At 26.5% G+C, this 27,602-nt stretch overlaps 1 protein-coding gene across 3 annotated transcripts in view; it reads left to right on the top strand.

Annotated features, from left to right (window-relative positions):
• Nucleotides 1-27,602, top strand: part of mipol1 (mirror-image polydactyly 1) — a 201,737-nt gene that overhangs the window by 142,546 nt on the left and 31,589 nt on the right. For all 3 annotated transcript variants that reach the window (XM_061925210.2, XM_061925209.1, XM_061925208.1), the window contains one exon: nucleotides 16,570-16,740. In XM_061925210.2, the coding sequence (XP_061781194.1) occupies nucleotides 16,570-16,740 (171 nt within the window). The remainder of the gene's footprint in view (nucleotides 1-16,569; nucleotides 16,741-27,602) is intronic.

The raw sequence follows: 27,602 nt of genomic DNA, 5'->3' as shown, positions 1-27,602 counted from the left end.
ATGTTAATGTATGCAATAATGTTTATATTTGAAGGAAAGTTTATGTTAATGTGAATGTTAATGTTTATGTTTGAAAGGATTTTTATGTTTAAAATAATGTTTATGTTTGAAGGAATGTTAATGTTTGTTTGAAAGAATGTTTTTATAGTTGAAAGAATGTTTGTTTGAAAGAATGTTTATGTTTGGAATAATGTTAATGTTTGTGTTTGAAAGAATGTTTATATTTGAAAGAATGTTTATGTTTGAAAGAATGTTTGTTTGAAAGAATGTTTGTTTGAAATAATGTTTGTGTTTGACAGAATGTTTATATTTGAAGGAATGGTTGTGTTTGAAACAATGTTTATGTTTGTAATAATGTTTGTGTTTGTAATAATGTTTATGTTTGTAATAATGGTTATGTTTGAAAGAATGTTTATGTTTGAAACAATGTAAATGTTTATGATTGAAAGAATGTTTATGTTTGAAAGACGGTTAATGTTTGTTTAAAAGAATGTAAATGTTTATATTTGAAAGAATGTTATTGTTTGTTTGAAAGAATATTAATGTTTATGTTTCAAACAATGTAAATGTTTGTTTGAAAGAATGTTTGTTTGAAAGACTGTTTATGTTTGTTTGAAAGAATGTTAATGTTTGAAAGAATGTTTGTTCGAAAAATGTTTGTTTGAAAGAATGTTTGTCTGAAATAATGTTAATGTTTATGTTTGAAAGAATGTTAATGTTTATGTTTGAAAGAATGTTAATGTTTATATTTCAAAGAATGTTAATGTTTATGTTTGAAAGAATGGTTATATTTGAAAGAATGTTCATGTTTGAAACAATGTTAATGTTTGAAAGAATGTTTGTTTAAAACAATTTTTGTTTGAAAGAATGTTTTTTATATAATTTTTGTTTGAAAGAATGTTAATGTATGCAATAATGTTTATATTTGAAGGAAAGTTTATGTTAATGTGAATGTTAATGTTTATGTTTGAAAGGATTTTTATGTTTAAAATAACGTTTATGTTTGAAGGAATGTTAATGTTTGTTTGAAAGAATGTTTATAGTTGAAAGAATGTTTGTTTGAAAGAATGTTTATGTTTGGAATAATGTTAATGTTTGTGTTTGAAAGAATGTTTATATTTGAAAGAATGTTTATGTTTGAAAGAATGTTTATGTTTGAAAGAATGTTTGTTTGAAATAATGTTTGTGTTTGACAGAATGTTTATATTTGAAGGAATGTTTGTGTTTGAAACAATGTTTATGTTTGAAACAATGTTTATGTTTGTAATAATGTTTATGTTTGTAATAATGGTTATGTTTGAAAGAATGTTTATGTTTGAAACAATGTAAATGTTTATGATTGAAAGAATGTTTATGTTTGAAAGACGGTTAATGTTTGTTTAAAAGAATGTAAATGTTTAGATTTGAAAGAATGTTATTGTTTGTTTGAAAGAATATTAATGTTTATGTTTCAAACAATGTAAATGTTTGTTTGAAAGAATGTTTGTTTGAAAGACTGTTTATGTTTGTTTGAAAGAATGTTAATGTTTGAAAGAATGTTTGTTCGAAAAATGTTTGTTTGAAACAATGTTTGTCTGAAATAATGTTAATGTTTATGTTTGAAAGAATGTTAATGTTTATGTTTGAAAGAATGTTAATGTTTATATTTCAAAGAATGTTAATGTTTATGTTTGAAAGAATGGTTATATTTGAAAGAATGTTCATGTTTGAAACAATGTTAATGTTTGAAAGAATGTTTGTTTAAAACAATTTTTGTTTGAAAGAATGTTTTTTATATAATTTTTTTAATGTTTATGTTTGAAAGAATGTTAATGTATGCAATAATGTTTATATTTGAAGGAAAGTTTATGTTAATGTGAATGTTAATGTTTATGTTTGAAAGGATTTTTATGTTTAAAATAACGTTTATGTTTGAAGGAATGTTAATGTTTGTTTGAAAGAATGTTTATAGTTGAAAGAATGTTTGTTTGAAAGAATGTTTATGTTTGGAATAATGTTCATGTTTGTGTTTGAAAGAATGTTTATATTTGAAAGAATGTTTATGTTTGAAAGAATGTTTATGTTTGAAAGAATGTTTGTTTGAAATAATGTTTGTGTTTGACAGAATGTTTATATTTGAAGGAATGGTTGTGTTTGAAACAATGTTTATGTTTGTAATAATGTTTATGTTTGTAATAATGTTTATGTTTGTAATAATGGTTATATTTGAAAGAATGTTCATGTTTGAAACAATGTTAATGTTTGAAAGAATGTTTGTTTAAAACAATTTTTGTTTGAAAGAATGTTTTTTATATAATTTTTTTAATGTTTATGTTTGAAAGAATGTTAATGTATGCAATAATGTTTATATTTGAAGGAAAGTTTATGTTAATTTGAATGTTAATGTTTATGTTTGAAAGGATTTTTATGTTTAAAATAACGTTTATGTTTGAAGGAATGTTAATGTTTGTTTGAAAGAATGTTTATAGTTGAAAGAATGTTTGTTTGAAAGAATGTTTATGTTTGGAATAATGTTAATGTTTGTGTTTGAAAGAATGTTTATATTTGAAAGAATGTTTATGTTTGAAAGAATGTTTATGTTTGAAAGAATGTTTGTTTGAAATAATGTTTGTGTTTGACAGAATGTTTATATTTGAAGGAATGTTTGTGTTTGAAACAATGTTTATGTTTGAAACAATGTTTATGTTTGTAATAATGTTTATGTTTGTAATAATGGTTATGTTTGAAAGAATGTTTATGTTTGAAACAATGTTTATATTTGAAATTATGTTTATATTTGAAAGAATGTTTGTTTAAAAGGATGTGTGTGTTTGAAAGAATGTTTGTTCTTTAAAGAATGTTAAGGTTTATGTTTGAAAGAATGTTTATGTTTGAAACAATGTAAATGTTTATGATTGAAAGAATGTTTATGTTTGAAAGACGGTTAATGTTTGTTTAAAAGAATGTAAATGTTTAGATTTGAAAGAATGTTATTGTTTGTTTGAAAGAATATTAATGTTTATGTTTCAAACAATGTAAATGTTTGTTTGAAAGAATGTTTGTTTGAAAGACTGTTTATGTTTGTTTGAAAGAATGTTAATGTTTGAAAGAATGTTTGTTCGAAAAATGTTTGTTTGAAAGAATGTTTGTCTGAAATAATGTTAATGTTTATGTTTGAAAGAATGTTAATGTTTATGTTTGAAAGAATGTTAATGTTTATATTTCAAAGAATGTTAATGTTTATATTTGAAAGAATGTTCATGTTTGAAACAACGTTAATGTTTGAAAGAATGTTTGTTTAAAACAATTTTTGTTTGAAAGAATGTTTTTATATAATTTTTTTAATGTTTATGTTTGAAAGAATGTTAATGTATGCAATAATGTTTATATTTGAAGGAAAGTTTATATTAATGTGAATGTTAATGTTTATGTTTGAAAGGATTTTTATGTTTAAAATAACGTTTATGTTTGAAGGAATGTTAATGTTTGTTTGAAAGAATGTTTATAGTTGAATGAATGTTTGTTTGAAAGAATGTTTATGTTTGGAATAATGTTAATGTTTGTGTTTGAAAGAATGTTTATATTTGAAAGAATGTTTATGTTTGAAAGAATGTTTGTTTGAAATAATGTTTGTTTGAAATAATGTTTGTGTTTGACAGAATGTTTATATTTGAAGGAATGTTTGTGTTTGAAACAATGTTTATGTTTGAAACAATGTTTATGTTTGTAATAATGTTTATGTTTGTAATAATGGTTATGTTTGAAAGAATGTTTATGTTTGAAACAATGTAAATGTTTATGATTGAAAGAATGTTTATGTTTGAAAGACGGTTAATGTTTGTTTAAAAGAATGTAAATGTTTAGATTTGAAAGAATGTTATTGTTTGTTTGAAAGAATATTAATGTTTATGTTTCAAACAATGTAAATGTTTGTTTGAAAGAATGTTTGTTTGAAAGACTGTTTATGTTTGTTTGAAAGAATGTTAATGTTTGAAAGAATGTTTGTTCGAAAAATGTTTGTTTGAAAGAATGTTTGTCTGAAATAATGTTAATGTTTATGTTTGAAAGAATGTTAATGTTTATGTTTGAAAGAATGGTTATATTTGAAAGAATGTTCATGTTTGAAACAATGTTAATGTTTAAAGAATGTTTGTTTAAAACAATTTTTGTTTGAAAGAATGTTTTTTATATAATTTTTTTAATGTTTATGTTTGAAAGAATGTTAATGTATGCAATAATGTTTATATTTGAAGGAAAGTTTATGTTAATGTGAATGTTAATGTTTATGTTTGAAAGGATTTTTATGTTTAAAATAACGTTTATGTTTGAAGGAATGTTAATGTTTGTTTGAAAGAATGTTTATAGTTGAAAGAATGTTTGTTTGAAAGAATGTTTATGTTTGGAATAATGTTAATGTTTGTGTTTGAAAGAATGTTTATATTTGAAAGAATGTTTATGTTTGAAAGAATGTTTATGTTTGAAATAATGTTTGTTTGAAATAATGTTTGTGATCGATTTTAATCGATTTAATCGATTAGTTGTTGCAGCCCTAGTTTGAATTAATTGTAATGTTTGGAACCTAGTTTATGTTTGAAAGAATGTTCATGTTTGAAAGAATATTTAGGTCTGAAAGAATGTTTGTTTGAAAGAAAAATTCTGTTTGAAAGAATGTTTGTTTTTGAAAGAATGTTTATGTTTGAAACAATGTTTGTTTGAAACACTGTTAATGTTTTTGTTTAAACAAATGTTTGTTGGCAAAGCTAAGGAAGAGCCCAGCGTGGAAGTTAGCATACAAACAGGAATCAATAATCAAAACTATAGCCGTCGTTAGCTGTTGCGTGATGCAAACAAGGAAGCCAGACTGATAGTGGAGAGAATCGGGAATAAATAGCTCTCTGATTAGTGCCTAGGAGCAGGTGAGCGTCCCGAACACTAATCATGGGCAGGTGAAACTAATCTGCAGTCATGGCAACTGAAACACAAACCCAGGGGTGCAGAAAACAGAACTGAGGTAGTCAAAACTAACAGAACACAACATGATCCGGGCAACGGATCATAACAGTACACCTCCCACCCGCTAAAGGACAGATTACAGATGTCCCTTGGAAAAAAAAACTAAGAGACAGATCCGCAGGGAGGACTTGGTAGTGGGTCGCCAGGCCAAGTGTCCTCGAATCCACCGGGGACAAGTCAAGTGGCGGCGGTGAGTGGAACGCAGCTGCAGCAGGCGAGGTGGGCGACCACTGAACGGCCACATTGAGAAGGCGTTGCTGCTGTCTGCGCCAAGAGCGTCCATTAATTGGCCACAGAGGGAGACGCGTGGGGGCACCTGATGGTCGCGGTGGCGATGACGCTGAAGATGGAAGTGGCACCGTGAGAAGGCCCGCCAGAGACGAGGCCGCAGTCGTGCGAAGAGCAGGTGCTGCCGCAGGAGCTAGCCGAGGTGCTGGCGCGGGAACCAGCTTTGGAGCGGGTGCTGGCGCGGCACCAGTCTGGGTGCTGGTACGGGAACCAGTCTGGGTGCTGGCACGGGGACCAGTCTGGGTGCTGGCATGGGGAGGATTATGGGTGGTGGCACGGGGACCAGTCTGGGTGCTGGCACGGGGACCAGCCTTGGAGCAGGTGCTTGTACAGGAACCAGCTTTGGAGCAGGTGCTGGTACGGGGACCAGCCTTGGTGTTGGAGCAGGTGTTAGCCGTGGGGCTAGAGCAGTTGCTACAGCAGGTGCTAGCCGTGATTTTGGCGAAGGTGGCCTTGCTCGGGGTTGCGGCTTGGCATGCCGAAGGACAGGTGGTGGTGGCCGGGCCGGAGGTTGCTGCCTGGCTGGGCGCAGCTGTGCCACCCTACTAGCACAGCTCTCAGACCTAGCCCCCCCTTCCCCTAAGGAAGCGGATACCAGACGCTTCCTGTGATATCTGGAACAGTCTTTAAGTGTGAGTGGGGAGGGATTAGGACGGGGGGTAGACTCCTCCCTTCTTGAATGTACAATCGTTGAGTTAAAGTCCTTAGGAGGTGGCTGACAGAATGAATTAGATGAAAAAAATAAATTATTGCTCTCTGACGTCATTACTAGTGGGCGGAGTGACGTCATCGACGTGGTTATCCAGTTGACTGAATGTTTCGCGAAGTGATCGATTGGATTACCAAACATCTGAGGAGGGGAAGACTGGGCTGTTTGTGGCCTGCATCGATCCGGAGAATGAGCTTGAGGGAGCGGCGCGTCCTGACAGCGAGGCGAAGCCTTCTTGGACGGCTTCCGTCTTCGCTGACGTGTCCCCGGACCAAACGGAGTCGATGGGGACCAGCGAACTTCCAGGGGCCCCACATCATCTTCTCATTCTCCTCTGGAGAATAGCGGAGAGTCTCCGCTTCCATCACTCGTAGCACCATCCACGTACCTTCGTCCAGCTTGTCGAACTCCGCTGCGAGAGAACTGCAATCAGCTGGCTTTCTTCTGTAACGACTGGGTCACCTGTTTATGCAGAGGTCGTTCTCCCAAGATGCAGACGGAAAACTCCAGACGAAGCGTGCAGGTAGGAAATGATTTATTTGCATAAACCATGCAGGAAGAACAGGAAAAAACAAAAGTGTGCCGATAGCACGGGTGACAAAGCTAAGGAAGAGCTCAGCGTGGAAGCTAGCATACAAACAGGAATCAATAATCAAAACTATAGCCGTTGTTAGCTGTTGCGTGATGCAAACAAGGAAGCCAGACTGATAGTGGAGAGAAACGGGAATAAATAGCCCTCTGATTAGTGCCCAGGAGCAGTTGAGCGTCCCGGACACTAATCAGGGGCAGGTGAAACTAATCTGCAGTCATGGCAACTGAAACACAAACCCAGGAGTGCAGAAAACAGAACTGAGGTAGTCAAAACTAAAAGAACAAAACATGATCCGGGCAACGGATCATAACAGTTTGTTTGAAAGAATGTTTATGTTTGAAAGAATGTTTATGTTTGAAAGAATGTTTATATTTGAAATAATATTTAAAATTTGAAAGAATGTTAATGTTTATGTTTGAAAGAATGTTTATGTTTGAAAGAATGTTTATATTTGAAATAATGTTTGTTTGAAAGAATGTTTATATTTGAAATAATATTTAAAATTTGAAAGAATGTTAATGTTTATGTTTGAAAGAATGTTTATATTTGAAAGAATGTTAATGTTTATGTTTGAAAGAATGTTTGTTTGAAAGAATGTTTATATTTGAAAGAATATTTAAAATTTGAAAGAATTTTAATGTTTATGTTTGAAAGAATGTTTATATTTGAAAGAATGTTAATGTTTATGTTTGAAAGAATGTTTGTTTGAAAGAATGTTTATATTTGAAAGAATGTTTATGTTTGAACTAATGTTTATCTTTGAAAATTTTGTTTGAGAGAATGTTAATGTTTATTTTTGAAATAATGTTTATGTTTGAAATAATGTTTATGTTTGAAAGAATGTTTATGTTTGAAAGAATGTTTATGTTTGAAATAATGTTTGTTTGCAAGAATGTTAAATTTATGTTTGAAAGAATGTTTGTTTGAAACAATGTTTATGTTTGAAAGAAAGTTAATGTTTATGTTTGAAAGAATGTTTATGTTTGAAAGAATGTTTATATTTGAAATAATGTTTGTTTGAAAGAATGTTTATATTTGAAATAATATTTAAAATTTGAAAGAATGTTAATGTTTATGTTTGAAAGAATGTTTATATTTGAAAGAATGTTAATGTTTATGTTTGAAAGAATGTTTGTTTGAAAGAATGTTTATGTTTGAAAGAAAGTTAATGTTTATGTTTGAAAGAATGTTTATGTTTGAAAGAATGTTTATATTTGAAATAATGTTTGTTTGAAAGAATGTTTATATTTGAAATAATATTTAAAATTTGAAAGAATGTTAATGTTTATGTTTGAAAGAATGTTTATATTTGAAAGAATGTTAATGTTTATGTTTGAAAGAATGTTTGTTTGAAAGAATGTTTATGTTTGAAAGAAAGTTAATGTTTATGTTTGAAAGAATGTTTATGTTTGAAAGAATGTTTATATTTGAAATAATGTTTGTTTGAAAGAATGTTTATATTTGAAATAATATTTAAAATTTGAAAGAATGTTAATGTTTATGTTTGAAAGAATGTTTATATTTGAAAGAATGTTAATGTTTATGTTTGAAAGAATGTTTGTTTGAAAGAATGTTTATATTTGAAAGAATGTTTACGTTTGAACTAATGTTTATCTTTGAAAATTTTGTTTGAGAGAATGTTAATGTTTATTTTTGAAATAATGTTTATGTTTGAAAGAATGTTTATGTTTGAAAGAATGTTTATATTTGAAATAATGTTTGTTTGAAAGAATGTTTATATTTGAAATAATATTTAAAATTTGAAAGAATGTTAATGTTTGTTTGAAAGAATGTTTATATTTGAAAGAATGTTAATGTTTATGTTTGAAAGAATGTTTGTTTGAAAGAATGTTTATATTTGAAAGAATGTTTACGTTTGAACTAATGTTTATCTTTGAAAATTTTGTTTGAGAGAATGTTAATGTTTATTTTTGAAATAATGTTTATGTTTGAAAGAATGTTTATGTTTGAAAGAATGTTTATGTTTGCAATGATGTTTGTTTGCAAGAATGTTAAATTTATGTTTGAAAGAATGTTTGTTTGAAACAATGTTTATGTTTGAAAGAAAGTTTATATTTGAAATAATGTTTGTTTGAAAGAATGTTTATATTTGAAATAATATTTAAAATTTGAAAGAATGTTAATGTTTATGTTTGAAAGAATGTTTATATTTGAAAGAATGTTAATGTTTATGTTTGAAAGAATGTTTATATTTGAAAGAATGTTAATGTTTATGTTTGAAAGAATGTTTGTTTGAAAGAATGTTTATATTTGAAAGAATATTTAAAATTTGAAAGAATGTTAATGTTTATGTTTGAAAGAATGTTAATGTTTATGTTTGAAAGAATGTTTGTTTGAAAGAATGTTTATATTTGAAAGAATGTTTACGTTTGAACTAATGTTTATCTTTGAAAATTTTGTTTGAGAGAATGTTAATGTTTATTTTTGAAGTAATGTTTATGTTTGAAAGAATGTTTAAAATTTGAAAGAATGTTAATGTTTATGTTTGAAAGAATGTTTATATTTGAAAGAATGTTAATGTTTATGTTTGAAAGAATGTTTGTTTGAAAGAATGTTTATATTTGAAATAATATTTAAAATTTGAAAGAATGTTAATGTTTATGTTTGAAAGAATGTTTATATTTGAAAGAATGTTAATGTTTATGTTTGAAAGAATGTTTGTTTGAAAGAATGTTTATATTTGAAATAATATTTAAAATGTGAAAGAATGTTAATGTTTGTTTGAAAGAATGTTTATATTTGAAAGAATGTTAATGTTTATGTTTGAAAGAATGTTTGTTTGAAAGAATGTTTATATTTGAAAGAATGTTTACGTTTGAACTAATGTTTATCTTTGAAAATTTTGTTTGAGAGAATGTTAATGTTTATTTTTGAAATAATGTTTATGTTTGAAAGAATGTTTATGTTTGAAAGAATGTTTATATTTGAAATAATGTTTGTTTGAAAGAATGTTTATATTTGAAATAATATTTAAAATTTGAAAGAATGTTAATGTTTATGTTTGAAAGAATGTTTATATTTGAAAGAATGTTAATGTTTATGTTTGAAAGAATGTTTGTTTGAAAGAATGTTTATATTTGAAAGAATATTTAAAATTTGAAAGAATGTTAATGTTTATGTTTGAAAGAATGTTTGTTTGAAAGAATGTTTATATTTGAAAGAATGTTTACGTTTGAACTAATGTTTATCTTTGAAAATTTTGTTTGAGAGAATGTTAATGTTTATTTTTGAAATAATGTTTATGTTTGAAAGAATGTTTATGTTTGAAAGAATGTTTATATTTGAAAGAATGTTTGTTTGAAAGAATGTTTATATTTGAAAGAATATTTAAAATTTGAAAGAATGTTAATGTTTATGTTTGAAAGAATGTTTGTATTTGAAAGAATATTTAAAATTTGAAAGAATGTTAATGTTTATGTTTGAAAGAATGTTTATATTTGAAAGAATGTTAATGTTTATGTTTGAAAGAATGTTTGTTTGAAAGAATGTTTATATTTGAAAGAATGTTTACGTTTGAACTAATGTTTATCTTTGAAAATTTTGTTTGAGAGAATGTTAATGTTTATTTTTGAAAGAATGTTTATGTTTGAAAGAATGTTTATGTTTGAAAGAATGTTTATGTTTGAAAGAATGTTTATATTTGAAATAATGTTTGTTTGAAAGAATGTTTATATTTGAAATAATATTTAAAATTTGAAAGAATGTTAATGTTTATGTTTGAAAGAATGTTTATATTTGAAAGAATGTTAATGTTTATGTTTGAAAGAATGTTTGTTTGAAAGAATGTTTATATTTGAAAGAATATTTAAAATTTGAAAGAATGTTAATGTTTATGTTTGAAAGAATGTTTATATTTGAAAGAATGTTTATGTTTCAAACAATGTAAATGTTTATGATTGAAAGAATGTTTGTTTGAAATAATGTTTATGTTTGAAAGAATGTTTGTTAAAAAAATGTTTTGTTTGAAAGAATGTTTATGTTTGAAAGAATGTTTGTTTGAAAGAATGTTTATATTTGAAAGAATGTTTACGTTTGAACTAATGTTTATCTTTGAAAATTTTGTTTGAGAGAATGTTAATGTTTATTTTTGAAATAATGTTTATGTTTGAAAGAATGTTTATGTTTGAAAGAATGTTTATATTTCAAATAATGTTTGTTTGAAAGAATGTTTATATTTGAAAGAATATTTAAAATTTGAAAGAATGTTAATGTTTATGTTTGAAAGAATGTTTATATTTGAAAGAATGTTAATGTTTATGTTTGAAAGAATGTTTGTTTGAAAGAATGTTTATATTTGAAAGAATGTTTACGTTTGAACTAATGTTTATCTTTGAAAATTTTGTTTGAGAGAATGTTAATGTTTATTTTTGAAATAATGTTTATGTTTGAAAGAATGTTTATGTTTGAAAGAATGTTTATGTTTGAAAGAATGTTAATGTTTATGTTTGAAAGAATGTTTGTTTGAAAGAATGTTTATATTTGAAATAATATTTAAAATTTGAAAGAATGTTAATGTTTATGTTTGAAAGAATGTTTATATTTGAAAGAATGTTAATGTTTATGTTTGAAAGAATGTTTGTTTGAAAGAATGTTTATATTTGAAATAATGTTTGTTTGAAAGAATGTTTGTTTGAAAGAATGTTTATATTTGAAATAATGTTTGTTTGAAAGAATGTTTATGTTTGAAAGAATGTTTGTTTGAAAGAATGTTTATATTTGAAATAATGTTTGTTTGAAAGAATGTTTGTTTGAAAGAATGTTTATATTTGAAATAATGTTTGTTTGAAAGAATGTTTATGTTTGAAAGAATGTTTATGTTTGAAAGAATGTTTGTTTGAAAGAATGTTTATATTTGAAAGAATATTTAAAATTTGAAAGAATGTTAATGTTTATGTTTGAAAGAATGTTTATATTTGAAAGAATGTTAATGTTTATGTTTGAAAGAATGTTTGTTTGAAAGAATGTTTATATTTGAAAGAATGTTTACGTTTGAACTAATGTTTATCTTTGAAAATTTTGTTTGAGAGAATGTTAATGTTTATTTTTTAAATAATGTTTATGTTTGAAAGAATGTTTATATTTGAAATAATGTTTGTTTGAAAGAATGTTTATATTTGAAATAATATTTAAAATTTGAAAGAATGTTAATGTTTATGTTTGAAAGAATGTTTATATTTGAAAGAATGTTAATGTTTATGTTTGAAAGAATGTTTGTTTGAAAGAATGTTTATATTTGAAAGAATATTTAAAATTTGAAAGAATGTTAATGTTTATGTTTGAAAGAATGTTTATATTTGAAAGAATGTTTATGTTTCAAACAATGTAAATGTTTATGATTGAAAGAATGTTTGTTTGAAATAATGTTTATGTTTGAAAGAATGTTTGTTAAAAAAATGTTTTGTTTGAAAGAATGTTTATGTTTGAAAGAATGTTTGTTTGAAAGAACGTTTATATTTGAAAGAATGTTTACGTTTGAACTAATGTTTATCTTTGAAAATTTTGTTTGAGAGAATGTTAATGTTTATTTTTGAAATAATGTTTATGTTTGAAAGAATGTTTATGTTTGAAAGAATGTTTATATTTCAAATAATGTTTGTTTGAAAGAATGTTTATGTTTGAAAGAATATTTAAAATTTGAAAGAATGTTAATGTTTATGTTTGAAAGAATGTTTATATTTGAAAGAATGTTAATGTTTATGTTTGAAAGAATGTTTGTTTGAAAGAATGTTTATATTTGAAAGAATGTTTACGTTTGAACTAATGTTTATCTTTGAAAATTTTGTTTGAGAGAATGTTAATGTTTATTTTTGAAATAATGTTTATGTTTGAAAGAATGTTTGTGTTTGAAAGAATGTTTATGTTTGAAATAATGTTTGTTTGCAAGAATGTTAAATTTATGTTTGAAAGAATGTTTGTTTGAAACAATGTTTATGTTTGAAAGAAAGTTAATGTTTATGTTTGAAAGAATGTTTATATTTGAAATAATGTTTGTTTGAAAGAATGTTTATATTTGAAATAATATTTAAAATTTGAAAGAATGTTAATGTTTATGTTTGAAAGAATGTTTGTTTGAAAGAATGTTTATATTTGAAAGAATATTTAAAATTTGAAAGAATGTTAATGTTTATGTTTGAAAGAATGTTTATATTTGAAAGAATGTTAATGTTTATGTTTGAAAGAATGTTTGTTTGAAAGAATGTTTATATTTGAAAGAATGTTCACGTTTGAACTAATGTTTATCTTTGAAAATTTTGTTTGAGAGAATGTTAATGTTTATTTTTGAAATAATGTTTATGTTTGAAAGAATGTTTATGTTTGAAAGAATGTTTATGTTTGAAATAATGTTTGTTTGCAAGAATGTTTATATTTGAAATAATATTTAAAATTTGTAAGAATGTTAATGTTTATGTTTGAAAGAATGTTTATATTTGAAAGAATGTTAATGTTTATGTTTGAAAGAATGTTTGTTTGAAAGAATGTTTATATTTGAAAGAATGTTTACGTTTGAACTAATGTTTATCTTTGAAAATTTTGTTTGAGAGAATGTTAATGTTTATTTTTGAAATAATGTTTATGTTTGAAAGAATGTTTCTGTTTGAAAGAATGTTTATGTTTGAAAGAATGTTTATATTTGAAATAATGTTTGTTTGAAAGAATGTTTATATTTGAAATAATATTTAAAATTTGAAAGAATGTTAATGTTTATGTTTGAAAGAATGTTTATATTTGAAAGAATGTTAATGTTTATGTTTGAAAGAATGTTTGTTTGAAAGAATGTTTATATTTGAAATAATATTTAAAATTTGAAAGAATGTTAATGTTTATGTTTGAAAGAATGTTTATATTTGAAAGAATGTTAATGTTTATGTTTGAAAGAATGTTTGTTTGAAAGAATGTTTATATTTGAAAGAATATTTAAAATTTGAAAGAATGTTAATGTTTATGTTTGAAAGAATGTTTATATTTGAAAGAATGTTAATGTTTATGTTTGAAAGAATGTTTGTTTGAAAGAATGTTTATATTTGAAAGAATGTTTACGTTTGAACTAATGTTTATCTTTGAAAATTTTGTTTGAGAGAATGTTAATGTTTATTTTTGAAATAATGTTTATGTTTGAAAGAATGTTTATGTTTGAAAGAATGTTTATGTTTGAAATAATGTTTGTTTGCAAGAATGTTAAATTTATGTTTGAAAGAATGTTTGTTTGAAACAATGTTTATGTTTGAAAGAAAGTTAATGTTTATGTTTGAAAGAATGTTAATGTTTGAAAGAATGTTTATATTTGAAATAATGTTTGTTTGAAAGAATGTTTATATTTGAAATATTTAAAATTTGAAAGAATGTTAATGTTTATGTTTGAAAGAATGTTTATATTTGAAAGAATGTTAATGTTTATGTTTGAAAGAATGTTTATATTTGAAAGAATATTTAAAATTTGAAAGAATGTTAATGTTTATGTTTGAAAGAATGTTTATATTTGAAAGAATGTTAATGTTTATGTTTGAAAGAATGTTTATATTTGAAAGAATATTTAAAATTTGAAAGAATGTTAATGTTTATGTTTGAAAGAATGTTTGTTTGAAAGAATGTTTATATTTGAAAGAATATTTAAAATTTGAAAGAATGTTAATGTTTATGTTTGAAAGAATGTTTATGTTTGAAAGAATGTTTATATTTGAAATAATGTTTGTTTGAAAGAATGTTTATATTTGAAATAATATTTAAAATTTGAAAGAATGTTAATGTTTATGTTTGAAAGAATGTTTATATTTGAAAGAATGTTAATGTTTATGTTTGAAAGAATGTTTGTTTGAAAGAATGTTTATATTTGAAAGAATATTTAAAATTTGAAAGAATGTTAATGTTTATGTTTGAAAGAATGTTTATATTTGAAAGAATGTTTATGTTTCAAACAATGTAAATGTTTATGATTGAAAGAATGTTTGTTTGAAATAATGTTTGTTTGAAAGAATGTTTGTTAAAAAAATGTTTTGTTTGAAAGAATGTTTATGTTTGAAAGAATGTTTGTTTGAAAGAATGTTTATATTTGAAAGAATGTTTACGTTTGAACTAATGTTTATCTTTGAAAATTTTGTTTGAGAGAATGTTAATGTTTATTTTTGAAATAATGTTTATGTTTGAAAGAATGTTTATGTTTGAAAGAATGTTTATATTTCAAATAATGTTTGTTTGAAAGAATGTTTATATTTGAAAGAATATTTAAAATTTGAAAGAATGTTAATGTTTATATTTGAAAGAATGTTTATATTTGAAAGAATGTTAATGTTTATGTTTGAAAGAATGTTTGTTTGAAAGAATGTTTATATTTGAAAGAATATTTAAAATTTGAAAGAATGTTAATGTTTATGTTTGAAAGAATGTTAATGTTTATGTTTGAAAGAATGTTTGTTTGAAAGAATGTTTATATTTGAAAGAATGTTTACGTTTGAACTAATGTTTATCTTTGAAAATTTTGTTTGAGAGAATGTTAATGTTTATTTTTGAAATAATGTTTATGTTTGAAAGAATGTTTATGTTTGAAAGAATGTTTATGTTTGCAATAATGTTTGTTTGCAAGAATGTTAAATTTATGTTTGAAAGAATGTTTGTTTGAAACAATGTTTATGTTTGAAAGAAAGTTTATATTTGAAATAATGTTTGTTTGAAAGAATGTTTATATTTGAAATAATATTTAAAATTTGAAAGAATGTTAATGTTTATGTTTGAAAGAATGTTTATATTTGAAAGAATGTTAATGTTTATGTTTGAAAGAATGTTTATATTTGAAAGAATGTTAATGTTTATGTTTGAAAGAATGTTTGTTTGAAAGAATGTTTATATTTGAAAGAATATTTAAAATTTGAAAGAATGTTAATGTTTATGTTTGAAAGAATGTTTATATTTGAAAGAATGTTTACGTTTGAACTAATGTTTATCTTTGAAAATTTTGTTTGAGAGAATGTTAATGTTTATTTTTGAAATAATGTTTATGTTTGAAAGAATGTTTATGTTTGAAAGAATGTTTATATTTGAAATAATATTTAAAATTTGAAAGAATGTTAATGTTTATGTTTGAAAGAATGTTTATATTTGAAAGAATGTTAATGTTTATGTTTGAAAGAATGTTTGTTTGAAAGAATGTTTATATTTGAAATAATATTTAAAATTTGAAAGAATGTTAATGTTTATGTTTGAAAGAATGTTTGTTTGAAAGAATGTTTATATTTGAAAGAATGTTTACGTTTGAACTAATGTTTATCTTTGAAAATTTTGTTTGAGAGAATGTTAATGTTTGTTTTTGAAATAATGTTTATGTTTGAAAGAATGTTTATGTTTGAAAGAATGTTTATATTTGAAATAATGTTTGTTTGAAAGAATGTTTATATTTGAAATAATATTTAAAATTTGAAAGAATGTTAATGTTTATGTTTGAAAGAATGTTTATATTTGAAAGAATGTTAATGTTTATGTTTGAAAGAATGTTTGTTTGAAAGAATGTTTATATTTGAAATAATATTTAAAATTTGAAAGAATGTTAATGTTTATGTTTGAAAGAATGTTTATATTTGAAAGATTGTTAATGTTTATGTTTGAAAGAATGTTTGTTTGAAAGAATGTTTATATTTGAAAGAATGTTTACGTTTGAACTAATGTTTATCTTTGAAAATTTTGTTTGAGAGAATGTTAATGTTTATTTTTGAAATAATGTTTATGTTTGAAAGAATGTTTATGTTTGAAATAATGTTTGTTTGCAAGAATGTTAAATTTATGTTTGAAAGAATGTTTGTTTGAAAAAAAAAATTGTTTGAAAGAATGTTTGTTTGAAAGAATGTTAATGTTTTTGTTTAAAAGAATGTTAAAATGTATATTTAAAACAATGTTTATGTTGAAAAAGAATGTTTGTTTGAAAGTAAGTTTGTTTGGGTAGAAGACTTTGTTGTCATATGATCAACATTTTGTCTTCCAGGAAGTCGAGGGACTTCTTCAGCGTGTGTGTGACTCCGCCTCCATGCAAGAAATCACACACTTTGGCTCCGCCCTGATTCAACGTGTGCAGTTGACACGGCAACGACGTCATGACATCACCAGTCAGGAGATGAAGGCTCTGATGGACCAGAGAGACCGCTCGCTCGCCCAGGTAACTTGCTCTCTCTCTCTGTGTGTGTGTGTGAGTGTGTGTGTGTGTGTGTGTGTGTGTGTGTGTGTGTGTGTGTGTGTGTGTGTTTAGAATCAGTAAAACAAATAGATTCATTGAGTGAGTCATAAGATGTCGAATCAGTAAAACAAAAAGATTCATTGAGTGAGCCATAAGATGTAGAATCAGTAAAACAAATAGAATCATTAAGTGAGTCATAAGTTGTAGAGTAAGTAAAACAAATATATTCATTGAGTGAGTCATAAGATGTAGAATCAGTAAAACAAATAGATTCATTGAGTGAGTCATAAAATGTAGAATCAGTAAAATAACAAGATTCATTGAGTGAGTCATAAGATGTAGAATCAGTAAAACAAATAGAATCATTAAGTGAGTCATACGTTGTAGAGTAAGTAAAACAAATAGATTCATTGAGTGAGTCATTAGATGTAGAATCAGTAAAACAAATAGAATCATTAAGTGAGTCATACGTTGTAGAGTAAGTAAAACAAATATATTCATTGAGTGAGTCATTAGATGTAGAATCAGTAAAACAAATAGATTCATTGAGTAAGTAATAAGATGTAGAATCAGTAAAAAATAGATTCATTGAGTGAGTCATAAGATGTTGAATCAGTAAAACAAATCGATTCAGTTAGTGAGTGAGTTATAAGATGTAGAATTAGTCAGATAAATAGATTCATTGAGTAAGTAATAAGATGTAGAATCAGTAAAAAATAGATTCATTGAGTGAGTCATAAGATGTCGAATCAGTAAAACAAAAAGATTCATTGAGTGAGCCATAAGATGTAGAATCAGTAAAACAAATAGAATCATTAAGTGAGTCATAAGGTGTAGAGTAAGTAAAACACATATATTCATTGAGTGAGTCATAAGATGTAGAGTCAGTAAAACAAATAGATTCATTGAGTGAGTCATTAGATGTAGAATCAGTAAAACAAATAGATTCATTGAGTGAGTCATAAGATGTAGAATCAGTAAAAAATAGATTCATTGAGTGAGTCATAAGATGTAGAATCAGTAAAACAAATCGATTCAGTTAGTGAGTGAGTCATAAGATGTAGAATTAGTCAGATAAATAGATTCATCGAGTGAGTCATAAGATGTAGAATCAGTACAAAATAGATTCATTGAGTGAGTCATAAGATGTTGAATCAGTAAAACAAATAGATTCATTGAGTGAGCCATAAGATGTAGAATCAGTAAAACAAATAGAATCATTAAGTGAGTCATAAGTTGTAGAGTAAGTAAAACAAATATATTCATTGAGTGAGTCATAAGATGTAGAATCAGTAAAACAAATAGATTCATTGAGTGAGTCATAAGATGTAGAATCAGTAAAACAAATAGATTCATTGAGTGAGTCATAAGATGTAGAATCAGTAAAACAAATAGATTCATTGAGTGAGTCATAAGATGTAGAATCAGTAAAACAAATAGATTCAGTTAGTGAGTGAGTCATAAGATGTAAAATCAGTAAAACAAATAGAATCATTAAGTGAGTCATAAGTTGTAGAGTAAGTAAAACAAATATATTCATTGAGTGAGTCATAAGATGTAGAATCAGTAAAACAAATATATTCATTGAGTGAGTCATAAGATGTAGAAGCAATAAAAAATAGATTCATTGAGTGAGTCATAAGATGTAGAATCAGTAAAACAAATAGATTGAGTTAGTGAGTGAGTCATAAGATGTAAAATTAGTCAAACAAATAGATTCATTGAGTGAGTCATAAGATGTAGAATCAGTAAAACAAATAGATTCATTGAGTGAGTCATAAGATGTAGAATCCGTAAAACAAATAGATTCATTAAGTGAGTCATAAGTTGTAGAGTAAGTAAAACAAATATATTCATTGAGTGAGTCATAAGATGTAGAATCAGTAAAACAAATAGATTCATTGAGTGAGTCATAAGATGTAGAATCCGTAAAACAAATAGATTCATTAAGTGAGTCATAAGTTGTAGAGTAAGTAAAACACATATATTCATTGAGTGAGTCATAAGATGTAGAATCAGTAAAACAAATAGATTCATTGAGTGAGTCAAAAGATGTAGAATCAGTAATACAAATAGATTCAGTTAGTGAGTGAGTCATAAGATGTAGAATCAGTAATACAAATAGATTCAGTTAGTGAGTGAGTCATAAGATGTAGAATCAGTAAAACAAATAGATTCATTGAGTGAGTCATAAGATGTAGAATCAGTAAAACAAATTGAATCATTAAGTGAGTCATACGTTGTAGAGTAAGTAAAACAAATATATTCATTGAGTGAGTCATTAGATGTAGAATCAGTAAAACAAATAGATTCATTGAGTAAGTAATAAGATGTAGAATCAGTAAAACAAATAGATTCATTGAGTGAGTCATAAGATGTAGAATCAGTAAAACAAATAGATTCATTGAGTGAGTGAGTCATAAGAAGTAGAATCAGTAAAACAAATAGAATCATTAATTGAGTCATAAGTTGTAGAGTAAGTAAAACACATATATTCATTAAGTGAGTCATAAGGTGTAGAGTAAGTAAAACACATATATTCATTGAGTGAGTCATAAGATGTAGAATCAGTAAAAAATAGATTCATTGAGGGAGTCATAAGATGTAGAATCAGTAAAACAAATAGATTCATTGAGTGAGTCATAAGATGTAGAATCAGTAAAACAAATAGATTCATTGAGTGAGTCATAAGATGTAGAATCAGTAAAACAAATAGATTCAGTTAGTGAGTGAGTCATAAGAAGTAGAATGAGTAAAACAAATAGAATCATTAAGTGAGTCATAAGTTGTAGAGTAAGTAAAACAAATATATTCATTGAGTGAGTCATAAGATGTAGAATCAGTAAAACAAATAGATTCATTGAGTGAGTCATAAGATGTAGAATCCGTAAAACAAATAGATTCATTGAGTGAGTCATAAGATGTAGAATCAGTCAAACAAATAGATTCATTGAGTGAGTCATAAGATGTAGAATCAGTAAAACAAATAGATTCATTGAGTGAGTCATAAGATGTAGAATCAGTAAAACAAATAGATTCATTGAGTGAGTCATAAGATGTAGAATCAGTAAAACAAATAGATTCAGTTAGTGAGTGAGTCATAAGAAGTAGAATGAGTAAAACAAATAGAATCATTAAGTGAGTCATAAGTTGTAGAGTAAGTAAAACAAATATATTCATTGAGTGAGTCATAAGATGTAGAATCAGTAAAACAAATATATTCATTGAGTGAGTCATAAGATGTAGAAGCAATAAAAAATAGATTCATTGAGTGAGTCATAAGATGTAGAATCAGTAAAACAAATAGATTGAGTTAGTGAGTGAGTCATAAGATGTAAAATTAGTCAAACAAATAGATTCATTGAGTGAGTCATAAGATGTAGAATCAGTAAAACAAATAGATTCATTGAGTGAGTCATAAGATGTAGAATCCGTAAAACAAATAGATTCATTAAGTGAGTCATAAGTTGTAGAGTAAGTAAAACAAATATATTCATTGAGTGAGTCATAAGATGTAGAATCAGTAAAACAAATAGATTCATTGAGTGAGTCATAAGATGTAGAATCCGTAAAACAAATAGATTCATTAAGTGAGTCATAAGTTGTAGAGTAAGTAAAACACATATATTCATTGAGTGAGTCATAAGATGTAGAATCAGTAAAACAAATAGATTCATTGAGTGAGTCAAAAGATGTAGAATCAGTAATACAAATAGATTCAGTTAGTGAGTGAGTCATAAGATGTAGAATCAGTAATACAAATAGATTCAGTTAGTGAGTGAGTCATAAGATGTAGAATCAGTAAAACAAATAGATTCATTGAGTGAGTCATAAGATGTAGAATCAGTAAAACAAATAGATTCATTGAGTGAGTCAAAAGATGTAGAATCAGTAATACAAATAGATTCAGTTAGTGAGTGAGTCATAAGATGTAGAATCAGTAATACAAATAGATTCAGTTAGTGAGTGAGTCATAAGATGTAGAATCAGTAAAACAAATAGATTCATTGAGTGAGTCATAAGATGTAGAATCAGTAAAACAAATTGAATCATTAAGTGAGTCATACGTTGTAGAGTAAGTAAAACAAATATATTCATTGAGTGAGTCATAAGATGTAGAATCAGTAAAACAAATAGATTCATTGAGTAAGTAATAAGATGTAGAATCAGTAAAACAAATAGATTCATTGAGTGAGTCATAAGATGTAGAATCAGTAAAACAAATAGATTCATTGAGTGAGTGAGTCATAAGAAGTAGAATCAGTAAAACAAATAGAATCATTAATTGAGTCATAAGTTGTAGAGTAAGTAAAACACATATATTCATTAAGTGAGTCATAAGGTGTAGAGTAAGTAAAACACATATATTCATTGAGTGAGTCATAAGATGTAGAATCAGTAAAAAATAGATTCATTGAGGGAGTCATAAGATGTAGAATCAGTAAAACAAATAGATTCATTGAGTGAGTCATAAGATGTAGAATCAGTAAAACAAATAGATTCATTGAGTGAGTCATAAGATGTAGAATCAGTCAAACAAATAGATTCATTGAGTGAGTCATAAGATGTAGAATCAGTCAAACAAATAGATTCATTGAGTGAGTCATAAGATGTAGAATCAGTAAAACAAATAGATTCAGTTAGTGAGTGAGTCATAAGAAGTAGAATGAGTAAAACAAATAGAATCATTAAGTGAGTCATAAGTTGTAGAGTAAGTAAAACAAATATATTCATTGAGTGAGTCATAAGATGTAGAATCAGTAAAACAAATAGATTCATTGAGTGAGTCATAAGATGTAGAATCAGTAAAACAAATAGATTCATTGAGTGAGTCATAAGATGTAGAATCAGTAAAACAAATAGATTCAGTTAGTGAGTGAGTCATAAGAAGTAGAATGAGTAAAACAAATAGAATCATTAAGTGAGTCATAAGTTGTAGAGTAAGTAAAACAAATATATTCATTGAGTGAGTCATAAGATGTAGAATCAGTAAAACAAATATATTCATTGAGTGAGTCATAAGATGTAGAAGCAATAAAAAATAGATTCATTGAGTGAGTCATAAGATGTAGAATCAGTAAAACAAATAGATTGAGTTAGTGAGTGAGTCATAAGATGTAAAATTAGTCAAACAAATAGATTCATTGAGTGAGTCATAAGATGTAGAATCAGTAAAAAATTGATTCATTGAGGGAGTCATAAGATGTAGAATCAGTCAAACAAATAGATTCATTGAGTGAGTCATAAGATGTAGAATCAGTAAAAAATTGATTCATTGAGGGAGTCATAAGATGTAGAATCAGTCAAACAAATAGATTCATTGAGTGAGTCATAAGATGTAGAATCAGTAAAACAAATATATTCATTGAGTGAGTCATAAGATGTAGAAGCAATAAAAAATAGATTCATTGAGTGAGTCATAAGATGTAGAATCAGTAAAACAAATAGATTGAGTTAGTGAGTGAGTCATAAGATGTAAAATTAGTCAAACAAATAGATTCATTGAGTGAGTCATAAGATGTAGAATCTGTAAAAAATTGATTCATTGAGTGAGTCATAAGATGTAGAATCAGTAAAACAAATAGATTCAGTTAGTGAGTGAGTCATAAGATGTAGAATCAGTAAAACAAATAGAATCATTAAGTGAGTCATAAGTTGTAGAATCAGTAAAAAATTGATTCATTGAGTGAGTCATAAGATGTAGAATCAGTAAAACAAATAGATTCAGTTAGTGAGTGAGTCATAAGATGTAGAATCAGTAAAACAAATAGAATCATTAAGTGAGTCATAAGTTGTAGAGTAAGTAAAACAAATATATTCATTGAGTGAGTCATAAGATGTAGAATCAGTAAAACAAATATATTCATTGAGTGAGTCATAAGATGTAGAAGCAATAAAAAATAGATTCATTGAGTGAGTCATAAGATGTAGAATCAGTAAAACAAATAGATTGAGTTAGTGAGTGAGTCATAAGATGTAAAATTAGTCAAACAAATAGATTCATTGAGTGAGTCATAAGATGTAGAATCAGTAAAAAATTGATTCATTGAGTGAGTCATAAGATGTAGAATCAGTAAAACAAATAGATTCATTGAGTGAGTCATAAGATGTAGAGTCAGTCAAACAAATAGATTCATTGAGTGAGTCATAAGATGTAGAATCAGTAAAACAAATAGATTCATTGAGTGAGTCATAAGATGTAGAATCAGTAAAACAAATAGATTCATTGAGTGAGTCATAAGATGTAGAATCAGTAAAACAAATAGATTCATTGAGTGAGTCATAAGATGTAGAATCAGTAAAACAAATAGATTCAGTTAGTGAGTGAGTCATAAGATGTAGAATCAGTAAAACAAATAGAATCATTAAGTGAGTCATAAGTTGTAGAGTAAGTAAAACAAATATATTCATTGAGTGAGTCATAAGATGTAGAATCAGTAAAACAAATATATTCATTGAGTGAGTCATAAGATGTAGAAGCAATAAAAAATAGATTCATTGAGTGAGTCATAAGATGTAGAATCAGTCAAACAAATAGATTGAGTTAGTGAGTGAGTCATAAGATGTAAAATTAGTCAAACAAATAGATTCATTGAGTGAGTCATAAGATGTAGAATCAGTAAAAAATTGATTCATTGAGTGAGTCATAAGATGTAGAATCAGTAAAACAAATAGATTCATTGAGTGAGTCATAAGATGTAGAGTCAGTCAAACAAATAGATTCATTGAGTGAGTCATAAGATGTAGAATCAGTAAAACAAATAGATTCATTGAGTGAGTCATAAGATGTAGAATCAGTAAAACAAATAGATTCATTGAGTGAGTCATAAGATGTAGAATCAGTAAAACAAATAGATTCATTGAGTGAGTCATAAGATGTAGAATCAGTAAAACAAATAGATTCAGTTAGTGAGTGAGTCATAAGATGTAGAATCAGTAAAACAAATAGAATCATTAAGTGAGTCATAAGTTGTAGAGTAAGTAAAACAAATATATTCATTGAGTGAGTCATAAGATGTAGAATCAGTAAAACAAATATATTCATTGAGTGAGTCATAAGATGTAGAAGCAATAAAAAATAGATTCATTGAGTGAGTCATAAGATGTAGAATCAGTAAAACAAATAGATTGAGTTAGTGAGTGAGTCATAAGATGTAAAATTAGTCAAACAAATAGATTCATTGAGTGAGTCATAAGATGTAGAATCAGTAAAAAATTGATTCATTGAGTGAGTCATAAGATGTAGAATCAGTAAAACAAATAGATTCAGTTAGTGAGTGAGTCATAAGATGTAGAATCAGTAAAACAAATAGAATCATTAAGTGAGTCATAAGTTGTAGAGTAAGTAAAACAAATATATTCATTGAGTGAGTCATAAGATGTAGAATCAGTAAAACAAATATATTCATTGAGTGAGTCATAAGATGTAGAAGCAATAAAAAATAGATTCATTGAGTGAGTCATAAGATGTAGAATCAGTAAAACAAATAGATTGAGTTAGTGAGTGAGTCATAAGATGTAAAATTAGTCAAACAAATAGATTCATTGAGTGAGTCATAAGATGTAGAATCAGTAAAAAATTGATTCATTGAGTGAGTCATAAGATGTAGAATCAGTAAAACAAATAGATTCATTGAGTGAGTCATAAGATGTAGAGTCAGTCAAACAAATAGATTCATTGAGTGAGTCATAAGATGTAGAATCAGTAAAACAAATAGATTCATTGAGTGAGTCATAAGATGTAGAATCAGTAAAACAAATAGATTCATTGAGTGAGTCATAAGATGTAGAATCAGTAAAACAAATAGATTCATTGAGTGAGTCATAAGATGTAGAATCAGTAAAACAAATAGATTCAGTTAGTGAGTGAGTCATAAGATGTAGAATCAGTAAAACAAATAGAATCATTAAGTGAGTCATAAGTTGTAGAGTAAGTAAAACAAATATATTCATTGAGTGAGTCATAAGATGTAGAATCAGTAAAACAAATCGATTCAGTTAGTGAGTGAGTCATAAGATGTAGAATTAGTCAGATAAATAGATTCATTGAGTAAGTAATAAGATGTAGAATCAGTAAAAAATAGATTCATTGAGTGAGTCATAAGATGTAGAATCAGTAAAACAAATAGATTCATTGAGTGAGTCATAAGATGTAGAATCAGTAAAACAAATAGAATCATTAAGTGAGTCATAAGTTGTAGAGTAAGTAAAACAAATATATTCATTGAGTGAGTCATAAGATGTAGAAGCAATAAAAAATAGATTCATTGAGTGAGTCATAAGATGTAGAATCAGTAAAACAAATAGATTGAGTTAGTGAGTGAGTCATAAGATGTAAAATTAGTCAAACAAATAGATTCATTGAGTGAGTCATAAGATGTAGAATCAGTAAAAAATTGATTCATTGAGTGAGTCATAAGATGTAGAATCAGTAAAACAAATAGATTCATTGAGTGAGTCATAAGATGTAGAATCAGTAAAACAAATAGAATCATTAAGTGAGTCATAAGTTGTAGAGTAAGTAAAACAAATATATTCATTGAGTGAGTCATAAGATGTAGAATCAGTAAAACAAATAGAATCATTAAGTGAGTCACAAGTTGTAGAGTAAGTAAAACAAATATATTCATTGAGTGAGTCATAAGATGTAGAAGCAATAAAAAATAGATTCATTGAGTGAGTCATAAGATGTAGAATCAGTCAAACAAATAGATTCATTGAGTGAGTCAAAAGATGTAGAATCAGTCAAACAAATAGATTCATTGAGTGAGTCATAAGATGTAGAATCAGTAAAACAAATAGAATCATTAAGTGAGTCATAAGTTGTAGAGTAAGTAAAACAAATATATTCATTGAGTGAGTCATAAGATGTAGAATCAGTAAAACAAATATATTCATTGAGTGAGTCATAAGATGTAGAAGCAATAAAAAATAGATTCATTGAGTGAGTCATAAGATGTAGAATCAGTAAAACAAATAGATTGAGTTAGTGAGTGAGTCATAAGATGTAAAATTAGTCAAACAAATAGATTCATTGAGTGAGTCATAAGATGTAGAATCAGTAAAAAATTGATTCATTGAGTGAGTCATAAGATGTAGAATCAGTCAAACAAATAGATTCATTGAGTGAGTCAAAAGATGTAGAATCAGTCAAACAAATAGATTCATTGAGTGAGTCATAAGATGTAGAATCAGTAAAACAAATAGATTCATTGAGTGAGTCATAAGATGTAGAATCAGTAAAACAAATAGATTCATTGAGTGAGTCATAAGATGTAGAATCAGTAAAAAATTGATTCATTGAGTGAGTCATAAGATGTAGAATCAGTCAAACAAATAGATTCATTGAGTGAGTCATAAGATGTAGAATCAGTAATACAAATAGATTCATTGAGTGAGTCAAAAAATGTAGAATCAGTAAAACAAATAGATTCATTGAGTGAGTCATAAGATGTAGAATCAGTCAAACAAATAGATTCATTGAGTGAGTCATAAGATGTAGAATCAGTAATACAAATAGATTCATTGAGTGAGTCATAAGATGTAGAATCAGTAAAAAATAGATTCATTGAGTGAGTCATAAGATGTAGAATCAGTAAAACAAATAGATTCATTGAGTGAGTCATAAGATGTAGAATCAGTAAAAATATTGATTCATTGAGTGAGTCATAAGATGTAGAATCAGTCAAACAAATAGATTCATTGAGTGAGTCATAAGATGTAGAATCAGTAATACAAATAGATTCATTGAGTGAGTCAAAAAATGTAGAATCAGTAAAACAAATAGATTCATTGAGTGAGTCATAAGATGTAGAATCAGTCAAACAAATAGATTCATTGAGTGAGTCATAAGATGTAGAATCAGTAATACAAATAGATTCATTGAGTGAGTCATAAGATGTAGAATCAGTAAAAAATAGATTCATTGAGTGAGTCATAAGATGTAGAATCAGTAAAACAAATAGATTCATTGAGTGAGTCATAAGATGTAGAATCAGTAAAAATATTGATTCATTGAGTGAGTCATAAGATGTAGAATCAGTCAAACAAATAGATTCATTGAGTGAGTCATAAGATGTAGAATCAGTAATACAAATAGATTCATTGAGTGAGTCATAAGATGTAGAATCAGTAAAAAATAGATTCATTGAGTGAGTCATAAGATGTAGAATCAGTAATACAAATAGATTCATTGAGTGAGTCAAAAAATGTAGAATCAGTAAAACAAATAGATTCATTGAGTGAGTCATAAGATGTAGAATCAGTCAAACAAATAGATTCATTGAGTGAGTCATAAGATGTAGAATCAGTAATACAAATAGATTCATTGAGTGAGTCATAAGATGTAGAATCAGTAAAAAATAGATTCATTGAGTGAGTCATAAGATGTAGAATCAGTAAAACAAATAGATTCATTGAGTGAGTCATAAGATGTAGAATCAGTAAAAATATTGATTCATTGAGTGAGTCATAAGATGTAGAATCAGTCAAACAAATAGATTCATTGAGTGAGTCATAAGATGTAGAATCAGTCAAACAAATAGATTCATTGAGTGAGTCAAAAGATGTAGAATCAGTCAAACAAATAGATTCATTGAGTGAGTCATAAGATGTAGAATCAGTAAAACAAATAGATTCATTGAGTGAGTCAAAAGATGTAGAATCAGTCAAACAAATAGATTCATTGAGTGAGTCATAAGATGTAGAATCAGTCAAACAAATAGATTCATTGAGTGAGTCATAAGATGTAGAATCAGTCAAACAAATAGATTCATTGAGTGAGTCATAAGATGTAGAATCAGTAAAAAATTGATTCATTGAGTGAGTCATAAGATGTAGAATCA

This window comes from Nerophis lumbriciformis, linkage group LG29 (genome assembly GCF_033978685.3).
Source record: "Nerophis lumbriciformis linkage group LG29, RoL_Nlum_v2.1, whole genome shotgun sequence".
Lineage (NCBI taxonomy): Eukaryota > Metazoa > Chordata > Actinopteri > Syngnathiformes > Syngnathidae > Nerophis > Nerophis lumbriciformis.
The sequence above is the reverse complement of the archived record's forward strand: the minus strand, read 5'-3'. Positions and strand labels throughout refer to the sequence as shown.